Source organism: Hyperolius riggenbachi, chromosome 9, assembly GCF_040937935.1.
Source record: "Hyperolius riggenbachi isolate aHypRig1 chromosome 9, aHypRig1.pri, whole genome shotgun sequence".
Lineage (NCBI taxonomy): Eukaryota > Metazoa > Chordata > Amphibia > Anura > Hyperoliidae > Hyperolius > Hyperolius riggenbachi.
In genome coordinates, this window is record NC_090654.1 from 43,727,478 (window position 1) to 43,743,203 (window position 15,726).

The 15,726-nt window shown below is 42.6% G+C and overlaps 1 protein-coding gene across 5 annotated transcripts in view; it reads right to left on the bottom strand.

Moving 5' to 3' along the window:
- Positions 1 to 1,390: 1,390 nt before the first annotated feature.
- LOC137532276 (zona pellucida sperm-binding protein 2-like) overlaps positions 1,391 to 15,726 on the bottom strand; it is a 180,576-nt gene continuing 166,240 nt past the window's right edge. For all 5 annotated transcript variants that reach the window (XM_068252611.1, XM_068252613.1, XM_068252610.1 and 2 more), the window contains 5 exons: positions 13,883 to 15,070; positions 9,566 to 9,756; positions 8,760 to 9,127; positions 7,657 to 7,919; positions 1,391 to 2,299 (listed from right to left, as the gene is read on the bottom strand). In XM_068252611.1, coding sequence (XP_068108712.1) covers positions 2,142 to 2,299; positions 7,657 to 7,919; positions 8,760 to 9,127; positions 9,566 to 9,756; positions 13,883 to 15,070 — 2,168 coding nt within the window. In that variant the 3' untranslated portion in view covers positions 1,391 to 2,141. The remainder of the gene's footprint in view (positions 2,300 to 7,656; positions 7,920 to 8,759; positions 9,128 to 9,565; positions 9,757 to 13,882; positions 15,071 to 15,726) is intronic.

Consider the following 15,726-nt stretch of genomic DNA (forward strand, 5'->3'; position numbering starts at 1 on the left):
CAGGAAGTGAGCATAGTTAGCTGATAGAGAGTGACATGTGAGCTCGCCAGGTGTACAGATACCGACTCTCATTTGCCAGAAGTAATCACACAAACACTCTTTTTTTTACACAAGCTATTTATTTGATTCAGGCATTTGACATAATCATACTCTTGCAACATAAGATAAAAAGGAAACTTCTTTAACTAAAACAGGTCATGTGCATGCATTTGTATGTCGGCAGAGGCAGAAACCGCCATGAGGATTCTAGCATCGGTAGGTCCTGATGAAGGCACATGGTTGTTTTGTATTTGTTATGACTGGGTGAAGCTGATCGCATTCACCTGCTTGTCTTCACTAACGATGGCCAGTGAAATACTAATAAGATGCAAATATCATGCAAATGATATGCAGCTTAGGTCACATACAGACATCAGACCATAGTCTTTGGAAAATGAAAGATCACAGACCAATCTTACCACCCTTCCTGTAGTATAAGAGCCATACTCCTACACAGTCTTTTCTATGGAGCTGAACTCCACATCAGAAAAAAATCATTGCAAGATGCTGCACACACAGATGCTGTACAGACACAAAAGATCAGTATCTGCAAAGGATCTGTTCCTGCCAAAAATCCATTCCTGCAAATTGCAATGATAGTCTATGAGATCTGCAGATCATCATACACACATGATTTAACTGACATTCATCTGCAGATCAGATCCACCAGGATGGATTTTCAGATCTGCAGATCTGCAGATGAATGTCAGTTAAATCATGTGTGTATGATGATCTGCAGATCTCATAGACTATCATTGCAATTTGCAGGAATGGATTTTTGGCAGGAACAGATCTTTTGCAGATACTGATCTTTTGTGTCTGTACAGCATCTGTTTGTGCAGCATCTTGCAATGATTTTTTTCTGATGTGGAGTTCAGCTCCATAGAAAAGACTGTGTAGAGTATGGCTCTTATACTACAGGAAGGGTGGTAAGATTGGTCTGTGATCTTTCATTTTCCAAAGACTATGGTCTGATGTCTGTATGTGGCCTTAGAATTAGGGCTATCTACTGCATTTCCGGCCTATTCTGATTGGCCCAATTCTAAGCTGTTACAATTTGCATAACATTTACTATTGCTGTTAGCTTCTCACTGGCCATTAGTAGGGTGGGATGAAGTTAACCACCCTGGCGTTCTGATTAAATCGCCAGGGTGGCTGCGGGAGGGTTTTTTTTAAATAAAAAAAAAACTATTTCATGCAGCCAACTGAAAGTTGGATCGTCGGATCGTCGCAGAGCGGCGGCGATCAGGCAGCACACGCGGCTTGCAAAGTGCCGGCTGCGTGTGCTGCTTTTTATTTGATGTAAATCGGCCCAGCAGGGCCTGAGCGGCAGCCTCCGGCGGTGTTGGACGAGCTGAGCTCGTCCAGACCGCTCAGGTGGTTAAAGAGGACCTGTACTGAAAATTATGCAATGATGAATTAAATTGCCTTTTTTTTTTCTTCTGCAATATTCCTTTGTACATTATGTAGTCAGTGTTTGCCCATTGTAAAATCTTTCATCTCCCAGATTTACGATATGAAATTTATCACAGGGGACAACATCTTTAGTCCTGTCAGGTGTAGCTTTGCGGAATGTTTGTATACTCAGTGTTCTGAAGCCAGCAGAAATAATACCTGGTCTCCCAGGAGGCTCTGGGAGTAGAATTCCGCACGGCTAACAGCCTAGGCTAAACATTAGTGTGAGAGCTGTGCTACATACCGATATACAGCTATATATAGGTATAGGAAGTGTTTCTGATGCTGAAATCATTGTAATTAACGTGAAAGTGGGTATCCTGAATAATTTACTGCATTCTACTCAATGTCACTACAAGGCCTCTTTAATAATGTCAGTAATGACAACAAAATGAGGCAAGAGGTATGTGTGAAAGATGACAGACCCACAAAATGAGTCGGTGCTAACTACTGCCCATTCCTTTGAAGTTGGGTTCCAGGGAGATAGCCAAATGCCTAGTTGAAGGACATGTATGTGTAACATCTGTGCTGAGAAATGTATTTATTTGAATCAGTAGCGCCCCCAAGTGGCAGACAGACACTACTGGCAAACAGAGCAGCTAGTAAGACATAGTGATAAGGTTAGAGGGAAGATTCTGTTGACCATATTAAGGGGTGTTGTTCATCACTGTATACTTCTGGCAGGGCTTGTAGCGTCTGTGAACCACCAGGCCCATCACCGACAGGAGTCCCATAACCACGATGGCGCCCACCGCCACAGAAGATGGCATGGTGTGCACGGATGTTTTGCTCTGGACACGGTTTGCTGTGGAAGAAGAAATAAGAGGAATATTGTTATTAGGGAACAGGCTTCTTGAAATCATTTTACATTGAAAATAGAAATTGACAAAAAAATGCTTATGTTTGTTCTTTCAAGGAAGCCCACGGTAGAGTGAAAACGTTTTTCACCCTTTCGTGGGGAAGCGCCAGTGATCAGCAAATCGCAACAGCAGTGTCACCCTATGAAGGTGTTCTCACTGCAGCATTTTGATTTTGACAAAATCGAAAATGTGCTGCTCATACAATTTTTACAGCAATTTTTCTTAAAGGAATGTGCAAAATGTGCATTCCTTTAAAAACTGCTATGAAAATCGTTTTGCGATTGCAATTGCTAAGTATTTAGCAATTGGGTTTGTAGTGTGAACTAGGCCTTAAAGGACACCCGAGGTGACATGTGACATGATGAGATAGACGTGTATGAACAGTGCCAAAAACACAAATAACTAGGATGTGTTCCTTTTTTTCTTTCTCTGCCTGAAAGAGTTAAAAGACAACTGAAGCTAGAGGGATATGAAGGCTGCCATATTTATTTCCTTTTAAGCAATACCAGTTACCTGGCTATCCTGCTGATTCTCTGCCTCTAATGCTTTCAGCCATAGACCCTGAACAAGCATGCAGCAGATCAGGCATTTCTGACATTGTCAGATCTGACAAGATTAGCTGCATGCTTGTTTCTGGTGTAATTCAGACACTACTGCAGCCAAATAGATCAGCAGAGCTGCCAGGCAACTAGTACTATTTAAAAGGAAATAAATATGGCAACCTCCATATCCCTATAACTTCAGTTGCCCTTTAAATATCAGGTAAGAAAGTGACAGTTACTTTCTGGGTTAGACTGGATCAGACTATAGCATAACCCTCACCGATAAGTAATTACAGCCATAAAATACTTTGCTGTCAGTAAATGGCTTCTGAGAGCGGGAAAAAGATAAAAAGCATAAATAATTCAAAGATTTGAGCCCTAGCATAATTCAGTGAGTCAGTGTGTCATTGAGCACAGACAATGAAACAGTAAAAACTTTAAAAACTAGAATGAAATATAAAATAAAACTGTGGGATATCTAAAAAAAAAAGGATTTTTTTTTTTAGGAGGAGGAGGATTGATACGATTGTTTTTCTCATCAGTTTATTTTCACCTCAGATGTCCTTTAAGCAGAAAACAGATGATTTTACCAAATATTCTGTCAAATCACTAAGGCTGTTTCCACATAGAAAACTAATGCTGGGAACACATGATACGTTTTTTTTTCTGTAAGGGACAACTGTAACAAGAGGGATGTGGAAGCTGACATATTTATTTCCTTTTAACCTGTAACAAAAAATGTTCCCCCGGGGGGTACTCATCTCGGGAGGGGGAAGCCTCAGGGTCCCAATGAGGCTTCCCCCACTCCTGTAGCTGCAGACAGTCCAGAGCTGGCTCTCCCGAAGTGTCCGGCAATCCTCCCCTGACAAGCGCTGATAAGCGCTGATTTATTTACCTTCCCTGGCTCCAGCGGGGGCGCTGTTGCGGCTCTCCGCACGGAGATAGATAATAGAAAATAGCCGATCTCTGTCGGGTCCGCGCTACTATGCAGGCGCAGGAGACTTGCGCCTGCGCAGTAGAGCGGGCCGACAGCGATCGGCTATTTCCGCCTATCTCCGAGCGGAGAGCCGATACTGCACCTGCGCTGGACCTGGGAAGGTAAATATTTACATCCCTGCTGTTCAGGGAGCTCTATCGCCACTGTCGTGGGACCGAGGAGGACAGGGGAAGCCTCAATAGGATCCAGAGGCTTCCCCCACCGGAGGCGAGTACCCCCCAGTGGAGGGTTTTTTTTTTGTTACAGGTTTTCTTTAACCATTTCAGCCCACGGGGATTTTTCACCTTATGCAACGGAGCAATTTTCACCTCCTATTCTTTCAATAATAACTTTATCACTACTTATCACAATTTATTGATCTATGTCTTGTTTTTTCCACCACTAATTAGGCTTTCTGTGGGTGGTACATTTTGCTAAGAGCCACTTTACCGTAAATGCATTTTAACAGAATAAATAAGAAAAAAATGGAAAAAATTCATTATTTCTCAGTTTTCGGCCATTATAGCTTTAAAATAATCCACACTACCATAATTAAAACCTATGTATTTTATTTACCCGTTTGTCTCGATTATTATACCATTTAAATTTTGTCCCTATCACAATGTACGGCGCCAATATTTTATTTAGAAATAAAGGTGCATTGTTTCCGTTTTGCGTCCATCACTATTTGCAAGCTTATAATTTAAAAAATGTTTGTAGTATACCCCCTTAAAATGCATATTTAAAAAGTTCTGACACTTAGGTAACTATTTATGTTTTTTTTTTTTTTTAAATTGTAATTTTTTTTTTCCCAATTAAAAAATTTATTTGTGTAATATTTTGGTGTGGGACATAAACAGTTTATTTTTAATGTTGTTATATGTGTAAATTGTATTGTAAAAAATGTGTAGCTGTAGTTTTACTATTTGGCCACAAGATGGCCACCTTTGTTTTTGTTTACCCTCCTTGTACTTCTCGCTAAGCAAAAGTACAAGGGGGATGCGGAAATCTGTCCGGGCAGAAGAGCCGGAGCCTCACAGGTGAGCGCTTCGTTTTTTTCTGCGGGGGGGAAAGGGATTGGTGATCGGGAACCATGTTCCCTTTCACTGATCCCAGGGCTACCGGGGGACACAACGGGGGCGCGCCCCCAAGCGCAAGAGCGCTGCAGAGCTGCCGCCCGGACGTGAGCTTCACGTCCGGGCGGCGGAAATGGTTAAGCAATACCAGTTGCCTAGCAGCCCTGCTGATCCTCTGCCTCTAATACTTTTAGCCCTGAACAAGCATACAGATCAGGTGTTTCTGACATTGTCAGATCTGACGAGATTAGCTGCATGCTTGTTTCTGGTGTGATTCAGACTCTACTGCAGCCAAATAGTCCAGCAGGGCTGTCAGGCAACTGGTATTGTTTAAAAGGAAACAAATATGGCAGCCTCCCTATCCCTCTTGTTACAGTTGTCCCTTAAAGAAAAACATTTCTTTGTTAAAGATTATACAAATCCTGCAATAAATCTGCAGTGTGTCTACTTCCTGCTTTCATTGAAGCAGACATATTGTTAACATCCTGTGTTTACACACTAGCTGCTCTGCCGAGGCAGCCGGCTGACACAGTTGAGAGATTAAATTACGGTGGTGATTAGTCACGGATTAGAGGGAATTATACAGGCTAAGGGCCGGTTCTAACTCGGTGCTTTTGCGGACCACGATCACAATTTGCGGGCAAAATCTTGCGATTCAGCGCGATTTGCACTTGTTGTGATTCCATTTAACGAAACGAACGAGAATCGCAGAGCGATCGCCCCCAAAACGCTGCATGCAGCACGTTTGCAATTAATCACAACCGCTGCAGTGTGAATGTATCCATAGCGATACATTGTAGCAGCGCTTTGCTGATCACCAGCGATCAGCAAAGCGCTGAAGAATCGCCTTAATGTGAACCAGTCCTAAACTATCTAAATACATACAGGGTGCCTTTCTCCATGTATTCCTCCTGTCCTGTGCAAGAGTTCAGGTCCAGTTTAAACAAGATAAACACAATGAAAAAGAGGAGGAGTGCTCCAATCGAGAACATATTTATTTATTTATTGTATTTATAAAGCGCCAACATATTACGCAGCGCTGACACATATCAAAACTCTTTTAACCTCCTTGGCGGTAATCCCGAGCTAGGGTCGGGGCCGAAAACCGCAGCTAAAAGCAGTAATCCCGACCTCTGCTCGGGGTAGCCGCCAGGAGGTCTGTGCAGAGTATAGCGTGCAGCGGGCTGTTTTATATACCTCGCGAGGGATCCTGACGTCGGCCGCCATTCTTCTTCCTCTCCTGTGGGGCTCTGCTTCCTGCTGGTGAGATCGCCGGCTGTCGTCATGACGACAGCTGGCAATTTTACTATAGAGTTGCAGCGCCACCTGGAGGATGGAGGCATAACTGCAGCGCGGGAGCTCAGGGAGGTGAGCGATTGCAGAACTGCTGCAGATCTCCCTGGCAGCATGATTTTTTCCAGGTTTGGGTCTGAAAGGGTGCCAAAAAAATTGCACCGCTTATAGACCCTAAAATACGGAAAGAATCGTACTGCCAAGGGGATTAATAATCACGCAATAAAGCCATTCTACTTAAACAATAGTAGATATAAAAGCATTTCAGGGAATGAACCCTAATGACCCAATGTGTGTGAATTGCTTTGGGTCATTAGGGTACACACCTTGAAATGCTTTTATATCTACTACTGCTTGTTAGTAGAATGGTTTTATTGTGTGCTTATTATGGCTGGATAGTGTACTGGTTAAGGGCTCTGCCTTTGACATGGGAGACCAGGGTTCAAATCCTGGCTAGGATCAGTACCTATTCAGTAAGCAGTTCAAGGCAAGACTCCCTAACACTGCAGGGTGGCCTCTTGAGCGCGTCCCAGTGGCTGCAGCTCTTGAACGCTTTGAGTCCGACAGGAGAAAAGCACTATACAAATGTTCAGATTATTATTATTATAACTGTCGGGCATAAAATCAAACATCAATTCTTTATTTTTATCTGGTAAACAAGTAATAAGGATGCTATCCAGACAATCCAAAAGTCAAAATCACTATTACTTTTCTTGTTGATAAATGAGCATTCCCCAGTTTACCTGACTCTTATTTGGTACACTGCCACACAAAGGAAGTTGCAGGGCATGCTGGGTTGTCCTTTTTTGCTTCTTTACTTTCCCCTCAGACTTAACTAATGCAGCCTGATTGGCTGAAGCCTCTTTCCCTCCTGTTTTCCCCTCCCACACCTCTGTTTCTCTCTGGTTGGCCAATATTTCTCCTGCTAAGACAATGCACTTTCTCTAGTGGAGGGCGGGCAATGCATACACAATCAGGTAGAGGAGAGTAAGGGAGGAAATGACATCAGGATTGGCTTCAAAATAGCCACCGTTAAAATCGGAAATGCCAAGAAGTATTTTCACTTTTAATACTGTAGAAAAATCACTAAAATCAAAACATGGGCAGTGCAATACATATGTTATGTAAGTAGAGCAAGTATTTATCTACTTGTATATGGGTTTTTTTCTGAGATAGTATGGCTGACAGATCCTCTTTAAAAGAGTTTTGATAATCTTCACAATTGGAGCGCTACTTCTCTTTTTCTTTCTTAATATTATGCCATAGAAGATTAAGAACATACCGTAAATCTGTCAAACTCATTTTACAAGTTAACAAATTAAGATCATAGTTGCTCATTACATCCAACTTATATCTTCTATGAATGTGTTTAAAGCTACTGGCCTGCCATACATTGATTGGAGGACGTCACTCACCAGAGGCGGGGCTGACAAAAAATGGTCCTTGAGATAATTTGAGTGAGCCCAGCTCAACCTTTGTGCTTCGAACGTCACGTTTAGGCCTTTTGGAGACGCAGCCTTCTGTGCAGCGGTTTGGGGTGCTGGAGTTGTGACAGATTGTGACATCGCATTGCAGAAACACTTGCCCAACCCGATAGAATTTAAACACATGCAGGTTGAAACGCTCCACCCTGTCGTCCGAATAGTCGTTCCTCTCCAAAGTAGAATCCACAGGGCACCTAAGCAAGGAAGAAGAAGGAGAATGTTTATAAATGTCTTATGTTCTGAGATTTTCCAGGTTTTTTTTTTTAGTTAATTTGTTTTTGAATGTTCACGACTTCTGAATGTTTTTATTGCTATCTGTGTCCCAAATAGAGGGATTTACCCCCAGTTCCTGCCCCTGGCACCCCCTTGTAGCTTTGTGATGGTCAGTCCTTGCTCCTGGGGACAGGAAGTCATGGATAGCTATAACATTCTGTTAGGGTTTTGTTTTCAACCTGACTTTCTTAAAAAAAAGGAAAATTATTTCTTTGTTGCTGTCTCTGTTACTGTTGACCAGATCTTCACCCTTCCTGTCTAGCCTTAAAGCGGATGGCTGGACAATGGCGTTGCCGCTGCATGAGTTGGGCACTAGGTGCTGGATGCCGCTAGTAAAAAAATATTAGTAATTTACATTACCAATACTTTACTATGCACTTAACTGGCATCCATTCTCACTTAAACCCTCCCTTCCTAGTGCCTTAAACAATCCCGAGCACTGATAGACCTCCGACCTCCCCCGCTACCTGAGACCCCTGCACAATAGCTGCATTGGTATCTCAACTGTGCCGGCTGCTGTCGCTCAGTTCTGTTCCTTTGTGCTCCTGGTCTTCTTCCTGCTGCCTGCCTCTTGTTACCAGTGCATGTCATTGTACTTATCATAGCATGCGCCGGTCACAAGAGGCAGACTGTAGGAAGAAGACGGGAGCAGCGGACCGGCCGCCGGGACTTCTAATGCGTTAAAAACATGTCCCTTTATACATAAAAGTTTGTGATTATATCGTTTATAACCGTGGAATTAAAGCACAAACATTAATTACCCTTTCTGCAAGATAGTGTAGTTTCTGTCTGCATCATCCAATGTCGGTACAGCTAGACAGTTCTCAACAAGTAGCTGAAGACCTGCATCATCCGACTCCAACTTAAACTCCACATAGAGAGTGCTGTGCATGTCAATGCCATAAGGATAGGTTGTGATCTGATCCTTGAAGTCTTCGTCACGGTAGAGTCTCAGGAAGATTGCGTATTCACCCTCAGACAGCATATCGGTAACCTCAGGGCCGAAGCCCCACTTAAGTCCCTCGTCCGTATCCATTTTACATTGCACAGGGATCTCAATACGATGGACGGCAGTTCCTGGGACTGTTCCAAAGACCGTGTTTATGTAAATGATATCATCCTCTTCAGTCTACATGGATACAGATCACATGGGACTTGTTAGTGAAAAGTACTAAGGAAAGCAATCATGGATAGAAACAAATAGTTATTAAGAAGGTCAGGCCTGGATTTACATCACAAAAACCTTAGGCCATGGCCTTTGTGGCCTTAGCAGTAACCCAGCTGTGCCCTGTGTTCAGGGCTGCTACCATCCACATTCTATGCTTTCGAACTTCAATATCCTACCCTACCTCTTTCACTGTGTTCCTTGTACAACATGCCCCCATCCTATCGGTGCTCTTGACCACCAGCTTTTTAATCTGGGCTTTGGACTACAGTTATCAATATACTAGTCCCTGTTCTGTAAGTAAAAAGGATACCACAACCAGTTGAAAATTAAATAACAGTAATATTTAAAAGGAAAGAACAGATCAACTGGCCACAAGATAAGGAAAAGGCGGTAACTTACCACAATTTTGGTACCACATTTGTTGGCAGGTATCTTAATATACACATAGTCATCATCTTCAGTTCCCCTACAACTGGGGTCTTCAAGGTGTATATCTGAGACATTTAAATTGGCTTCAGTCACCATGTCGAGGGGCAGGTAAAAATCGGCTCCATTGGACAAACAGTTCAAAAGAGGAATCTCGGGTCCATCTGTTTAGAAATGGCAAAAAGACGGAAAAAATGCTGAAAGGTTATTGGCCAAAATAAAACGCGATAAAGAACATAAGTGGTCCAACCAACCAATCTGGAGAAGAATTTTTCAGTTGTTTGCTATTAGGTGATACAAGCTTTTACCCTTCAGCTAGTGGCTGGATAGTGTAATGGTTAAGGGCTCTGCCTCACACAGGAGACCTAGGTTTGAATCTCAGCTCTGCCTGTTCAGTAAGCCAGGACTTATTCAGTAGGAGACCTGAGGCAATTCTCCCTAACACTGCTACTGCCTATAGAGCGCGTCCTAGTGGTTGCAGCTCTAGTGCTTTGAGTCTGCCAGGAGAAAATTGCAATATAAATGTTTTGTCTTGACCTCAGTTATATCAGAATATAGTGAGGATGGCTGAAAGGTTACTGAATTAGTGCTTGTGTTATTACAGTTGCATGTAGAGCCCCAAGAAAGGAAATAGGGATTTATTTATTTTATTAAAGCAATAGTTTACTAACTTCCCAGCAACTCCTTTACACTTCACCATGATCTAAGTGAGTGTTGCTATATATAATCACTGGTGGGTCAGGAATATTCTCCAAACTCAGCATATTAACCCCAATCTATCTACAGTACTCAACGTCTTATTTTGTAGGGTCTTTTAGACAGGCTGCTCCTCTCCATCTATATCATGTTCTTGAGACTGTGGCCCATATGCAGTTAACTTTTTCTCCAAGGTGATATTTTCATACCTTGTTATAAAATGCTAGCAAGCAAGAAAATACTGAAACTAATTTTAATAGTACTTTTTCAGCAAGTTTTTGGTACTTTTTTTAATTGTAAAATTCTGAAATTTAAAAGAATATGAAAATTATCTCCTAGGAGATAATTCACTTTTTCTCTTACGTTTTCTCCTTGATGATATTTGCAAACCGTGTTAATAATATGGCTTTTCAGCCACCAGCAAGCAAGAAAATACTCAGAATAATGTTGACAGTACTTTTTCAACAACTTTTTGGTGCTTTTTCAATTGCAGATCGCTGAAACGCTATTTTGAATGGAAGTTGAAAAATTATTTCCTGGGAGGAAACTTAGAAGAAAAAGTTAATTGAATAAGGGCCACTTTATGTTTTAAGTTTGAAATCTACACCCTTATTTAAAGATTAACACTATGGTATGCAGTGATAAAATATAACAGTAGTAGTCATATTAGTAGTAATAATAACATAGCATAACTGTAGTGAAAATAATAGAATGAGTGAAATTGCTTACTAGTATTCTTTACAATATTCATTTATAGATTTAGTCAGTGTTTGCCCAATGTAAAATCTTTCCTCTCCCTGATTTACATCCTGAAATGTATCACTGGTGGTGACATCTTTAGTTCTGCCAGGTGATTTGTACGGAATGTTCATTACTGAGCGTTCTATGCACAGAGGGAGATATTGCTTGCTTGGCATTTGGAAAAAGCCATTATTTTCCACAATGCAATAAGGATCACAGACAGCAAACTGTCAGGAGTGGACCATGGTCCTGACATCACACTGTGGGAGGGGTTTCACCACAATATCAGCCATACAGACCCCCCTCCCCGATGATCTGTTTGAGAAAAAGTTAAACATTCTTGTGAGAAAGGGAAAATCAGCTACTGATTAGAATGAAGTTCAATCCTTGGTTACAGTTCCTCTTTAAAGGGGCACTATGGCAAAAAAAACTGTAAAACTTAACATTAATATTTACACCTCCAAAAGATGTAGATTTGTCCCAGAGTAAACGCAACATGATTTTTTTTACTTTCTATGTAACTGCAGTAAGCATTATGATTCACCAAGTGTGACCCTCTTACCGACAGGTTTTGGAGTAGTCAATTTCCTCATGGGGAATCCTACAATTTCTTTTATTTCCAAAGCACTTCTTGAATGGCAGGGAGTATAGTTCAACTGCCAGAATAGTGTGCATGTGAGTAGGCAGGCTTTCTGGCATATTTGTATAGATTCCAGGGAGTGCTTTTAAAACAATCTAAGGAAACTTTAAGAATTATCCATGAGGAGGACTAAACCTGATGGTAAGAGAGCTTTCAGATTATAATACCTATTGTAAATGATGGCTACAGAGGTAGTAAAAAAAAAAAAATACAGCGCATTTGCTCTGGGACAAGTGTAGACAAGTACATATGGTTTTAAAATTTAAAATTTTTCGTTCTAGTGCCCCTTTAACTAGTGATGAGCAGAAATTACGGCCATGCGTGATTTTACATCGTAATACGCAATTACGCATCGTAATGCAAAATTTCAGGGGAATAGAGTAGGCAATTTCATAGTTAATTGTTCTCATTCGTAATTATGCATGAGTTTACGCGTAATTTACGCGTAATTTCATGCCTACTTTGGCGGTTAATAGTAAAGCCCCCATAGATGCTATTGCCACCAAAATTGCTGCATATGTTAAGAAGACGACCAGGTACAAGTTACAAAAATGATTGTTCAAAAAGACCTTGTAGTTTTTGAGAAAATCTATTTTAAAAATACAAAAAAATGGTTCATTTTTCTAGTTTTAAAAACCATTTTTCTTTGCATTTTTAAAATCAATTTTCTCAAAAACTACAGGGTCTTTTTGAAAAATTATTTTTTAACTTATACCCAAGATTCTCCCTAACATATGTAGCAATTTTGGTAGCAATAGCATGTATGGGGGCTTTTTCTATTCACCACCAAAGTCGGCACGAAATTATGCGTAAATTATGTGTAAATTCATGCGTAATTACGAATGAGTATACAAAGTCAATTAAATTACGAATTTGTAATTACGTGTATGCCTAATTGCAAAAATGTACGCATAATTTTGCTTAATCGTAATTAGCAGATTACGATCATCACTACCTTTTAACTTAATCAATATTCTTGTAGCATTTCATTATTCTACCACATCCTAAAAAACATACTCATAAATGTATTGGTTCCCAGGCCTTTAGCAGGGACACTGGACTGTGACGATGTCTGGGATCAGTTAGTGAGTTTCTCTAGAGCAGGGGTCTCAAACTAGCGGCTCGTGGGCCATTTGCGGCCCTCGATACAATATTTTGTGGCCCTCTCCGGCAAAAGCTTCCTTATAGTTCGCTTCAGTGCTCCCAAATAATCCGCCGCATCCCTGCCGCTAAACGAGGGCTGCAGAGCCCCCAAATTGCCCGGGGGGGGGGGCAATCCGACGGCATTTCCTGGAAGGGGCAGAGCTTTCAGCTTCAGCTCTGCCCCTCCTCACGTCAATCGCCACACGGATTGCCGCCTCTCCCCGCCCCTCTCTGTGAAGGAAAAGTGAGAGGGACGGGCAGAGGCGGCGATGCGCCGCGATTGTGAAATTCCTTATGCGGCCCAGCCTCATCCTGACTTTGCCTCCTGCGGCCCCCAGGTAAATTGAGTTTGAGACCCCTGCTCTAGAGGGACAGTTAGGCCCCGTTCACACTTGCGATTCGAGTCCGCGGGGGTCCGGGGGCCGCAAAGAGACCGTACGGGTCTCTGCGGTGGCCACAAGTTGCCACAAGTTGCGGATCCAGAATGTATCAGTTCCGGCTACAGTAAAGTAGCCGGAACTAGATACATTGCAGTGCCAGAAAGGCACCGCAAGCATGGGGGATACCGGCGTGTAGTCCAGGCCCCCCAAGTGGCATAGGACTGGTGCTGGAAGCATCCGGTACTATTGCCAGTGTGCTGAGAAACATCCGTTTCTCATTGCACAGCATGGCCGCATGTTCGGGTCAGGATCCGGCCCGGGTCCACAGCCGCACGGGGACGGACGGCAAAAATGGAGCAAGTTGGAAAAAAGCCATGTTGTCCCGGAGCTGCGTTCCCGGATCGGATCCGGACGGTCTCACAAGTGTGAATGGATACATTGATTAACAATGTATCCATTCACCATCCGCTGTGTACGGAGCGTTCCGGGTCCGGGGAAGCCGGACCTGGAACGCTAATGTGAACCGGGCCTTAGTGACATGACTATGAACTTTGTAAAGTGCTGTAAAAGAGGTTGATGATATATATATATATATATATATATATATATATATATATATATAATGTATATAAAGATAGATAGATAGATAGATAGATAGATAGATAGATGCTTAATAATATAACTAATTACCTGGATATTCAGTCTCCTGTCCCAATGAATATCCATAGGAACTGCGAGTTTCAAGCCCAAACACATAAATGAAAAAGGGTGTGAACTTGTTCACAATTTCGTGTTGTCCTCCACCTCCACTTAAATGGACTTCCCATCCTGTGTATCCATCAATCTCTATCTCGGTAGGTTTATATTTATCCAGAGGTGTGCGATCCAGATAGAACTCATCAGCTTTAGATTCCGTAGACACCACCAGAATGTAGTTATCGTAGGTATCTTCTGTGATAAATTTGTAGTACCTCCTCCTTTGCTGAATCGGAGGCACGTTTACTATGAATGGGTCATAACTAGCAGAGTCTGTCCTTTCTTCAAAGATATAGTTGACCATGACTGGCTCTGAAGCAGTGACAACAACGCTCTCCTCTACTGTAAGCCGTTGATGAGACCCTGGCTGAAGAGTGTACTCAACCACACCGACCTTCACGACTGTGTCTTTTCTTGCTGCCACTATATCAATGAAATCATCAGAGTGACCGAGGAATGGAAACACCACAAAGGATTTACCCCAGTTCTCGACAGGAAAAAGTTGTTGATACAGGATGTCACAGGTCGTGTTGGGTCCATAATAACACCTGTTACCGCCATAGACAGCAACTGGTTCAGAGGCCTCAACTCTGGTGCCGGTGAACTCACTGAAGCTCTGAATGTGGATGACCTGCTTGGGCTCTAGAGAAAATGAGAAGGTGTCTCCAGTTCCGTAGTCTTTACCATTGAACTGAAATGATCCAGAGACTGTTATTTTCACTTCGGTGGTGACATCTACAGAGGAGGCCACAGCATACTCATTATAAGACCCTGCACCAGGGGTAAATATATAGTACTCTTTACCCAAGTCTTCTTCTTCGAGAACAGCACAGGCATCGGAAGTGTAGGCTTGACTGTTGAAGGCCACCACAGTTATATCTTTATCTGATAGGACTGTCACAGCTTTGGAAGATAATTCGTTACGACTAAGCATATACAGGCCACTCAAGGAAACTATGGCAGTGCTGTTCTTTTCAATAGTCAGCGTTTTTTTGAAATTTGGTTCTTTCACGGTAACTTGGACTGTGGCTGGATCATCATAGGAGGAGATATGCAGGTGCAGGTTTGCTTCGAAGGAGAAATTTTCCATGAACACAACAATAAACTTTTTATCGCCAAGCCCTAGCAGAAAAAAAAAATGGAACACCTGGGTTAAATTGTGCTTTCGGTGACAGAAATTTAGAAGTATTATTCTTTAAAGTGGCTGGTCTAAATTCTAATAATCTGTTATCCTGAAATTTAGATTCTCAAATTGCTGAACCCCAGCCTTGTCATCTGTTGTCCTATATAGCCCTGTTTCTTGCTTGCTTAGTCATTCAATGCATAGTCATAGGAAAACCCCGCTAAATTCACTTGACTGCTGTTTACATTTTTTTTTTTTTTTTATGTGTCTGTGACAAATCCTTTAGACCAGGGGATTTTTCAATGATCGGTGCTGCGTGGGCTCTACAGCCCGCAGCACCGATCAGGAGTGCAGCAGGGCGATCAGACTACCCCCCTTTTTTCCCCACTAGGGGGATGTCCTGCTGGGGGGTCTGATCGCCGCCGGCTGCATTTGCTTAGTGGGGGGGTCTCTTCAAAGCCCCCCTCCGCAGCGTTCTCCGCCGTCTCGCCGCTGCCTCCCTCTCCCTCCCCCTGTGAGCTGCGCAGGACGGATTTCCGTCCTGCGCATTGAAGGATATGCTTCAGCCTATCATATGCCGGCGATCCCCGGCCAATTAGAGGCCGGGGATCGCCGATCTGCATTACGGCGCTGCTGCGCAGCAGCGCCGCATGAT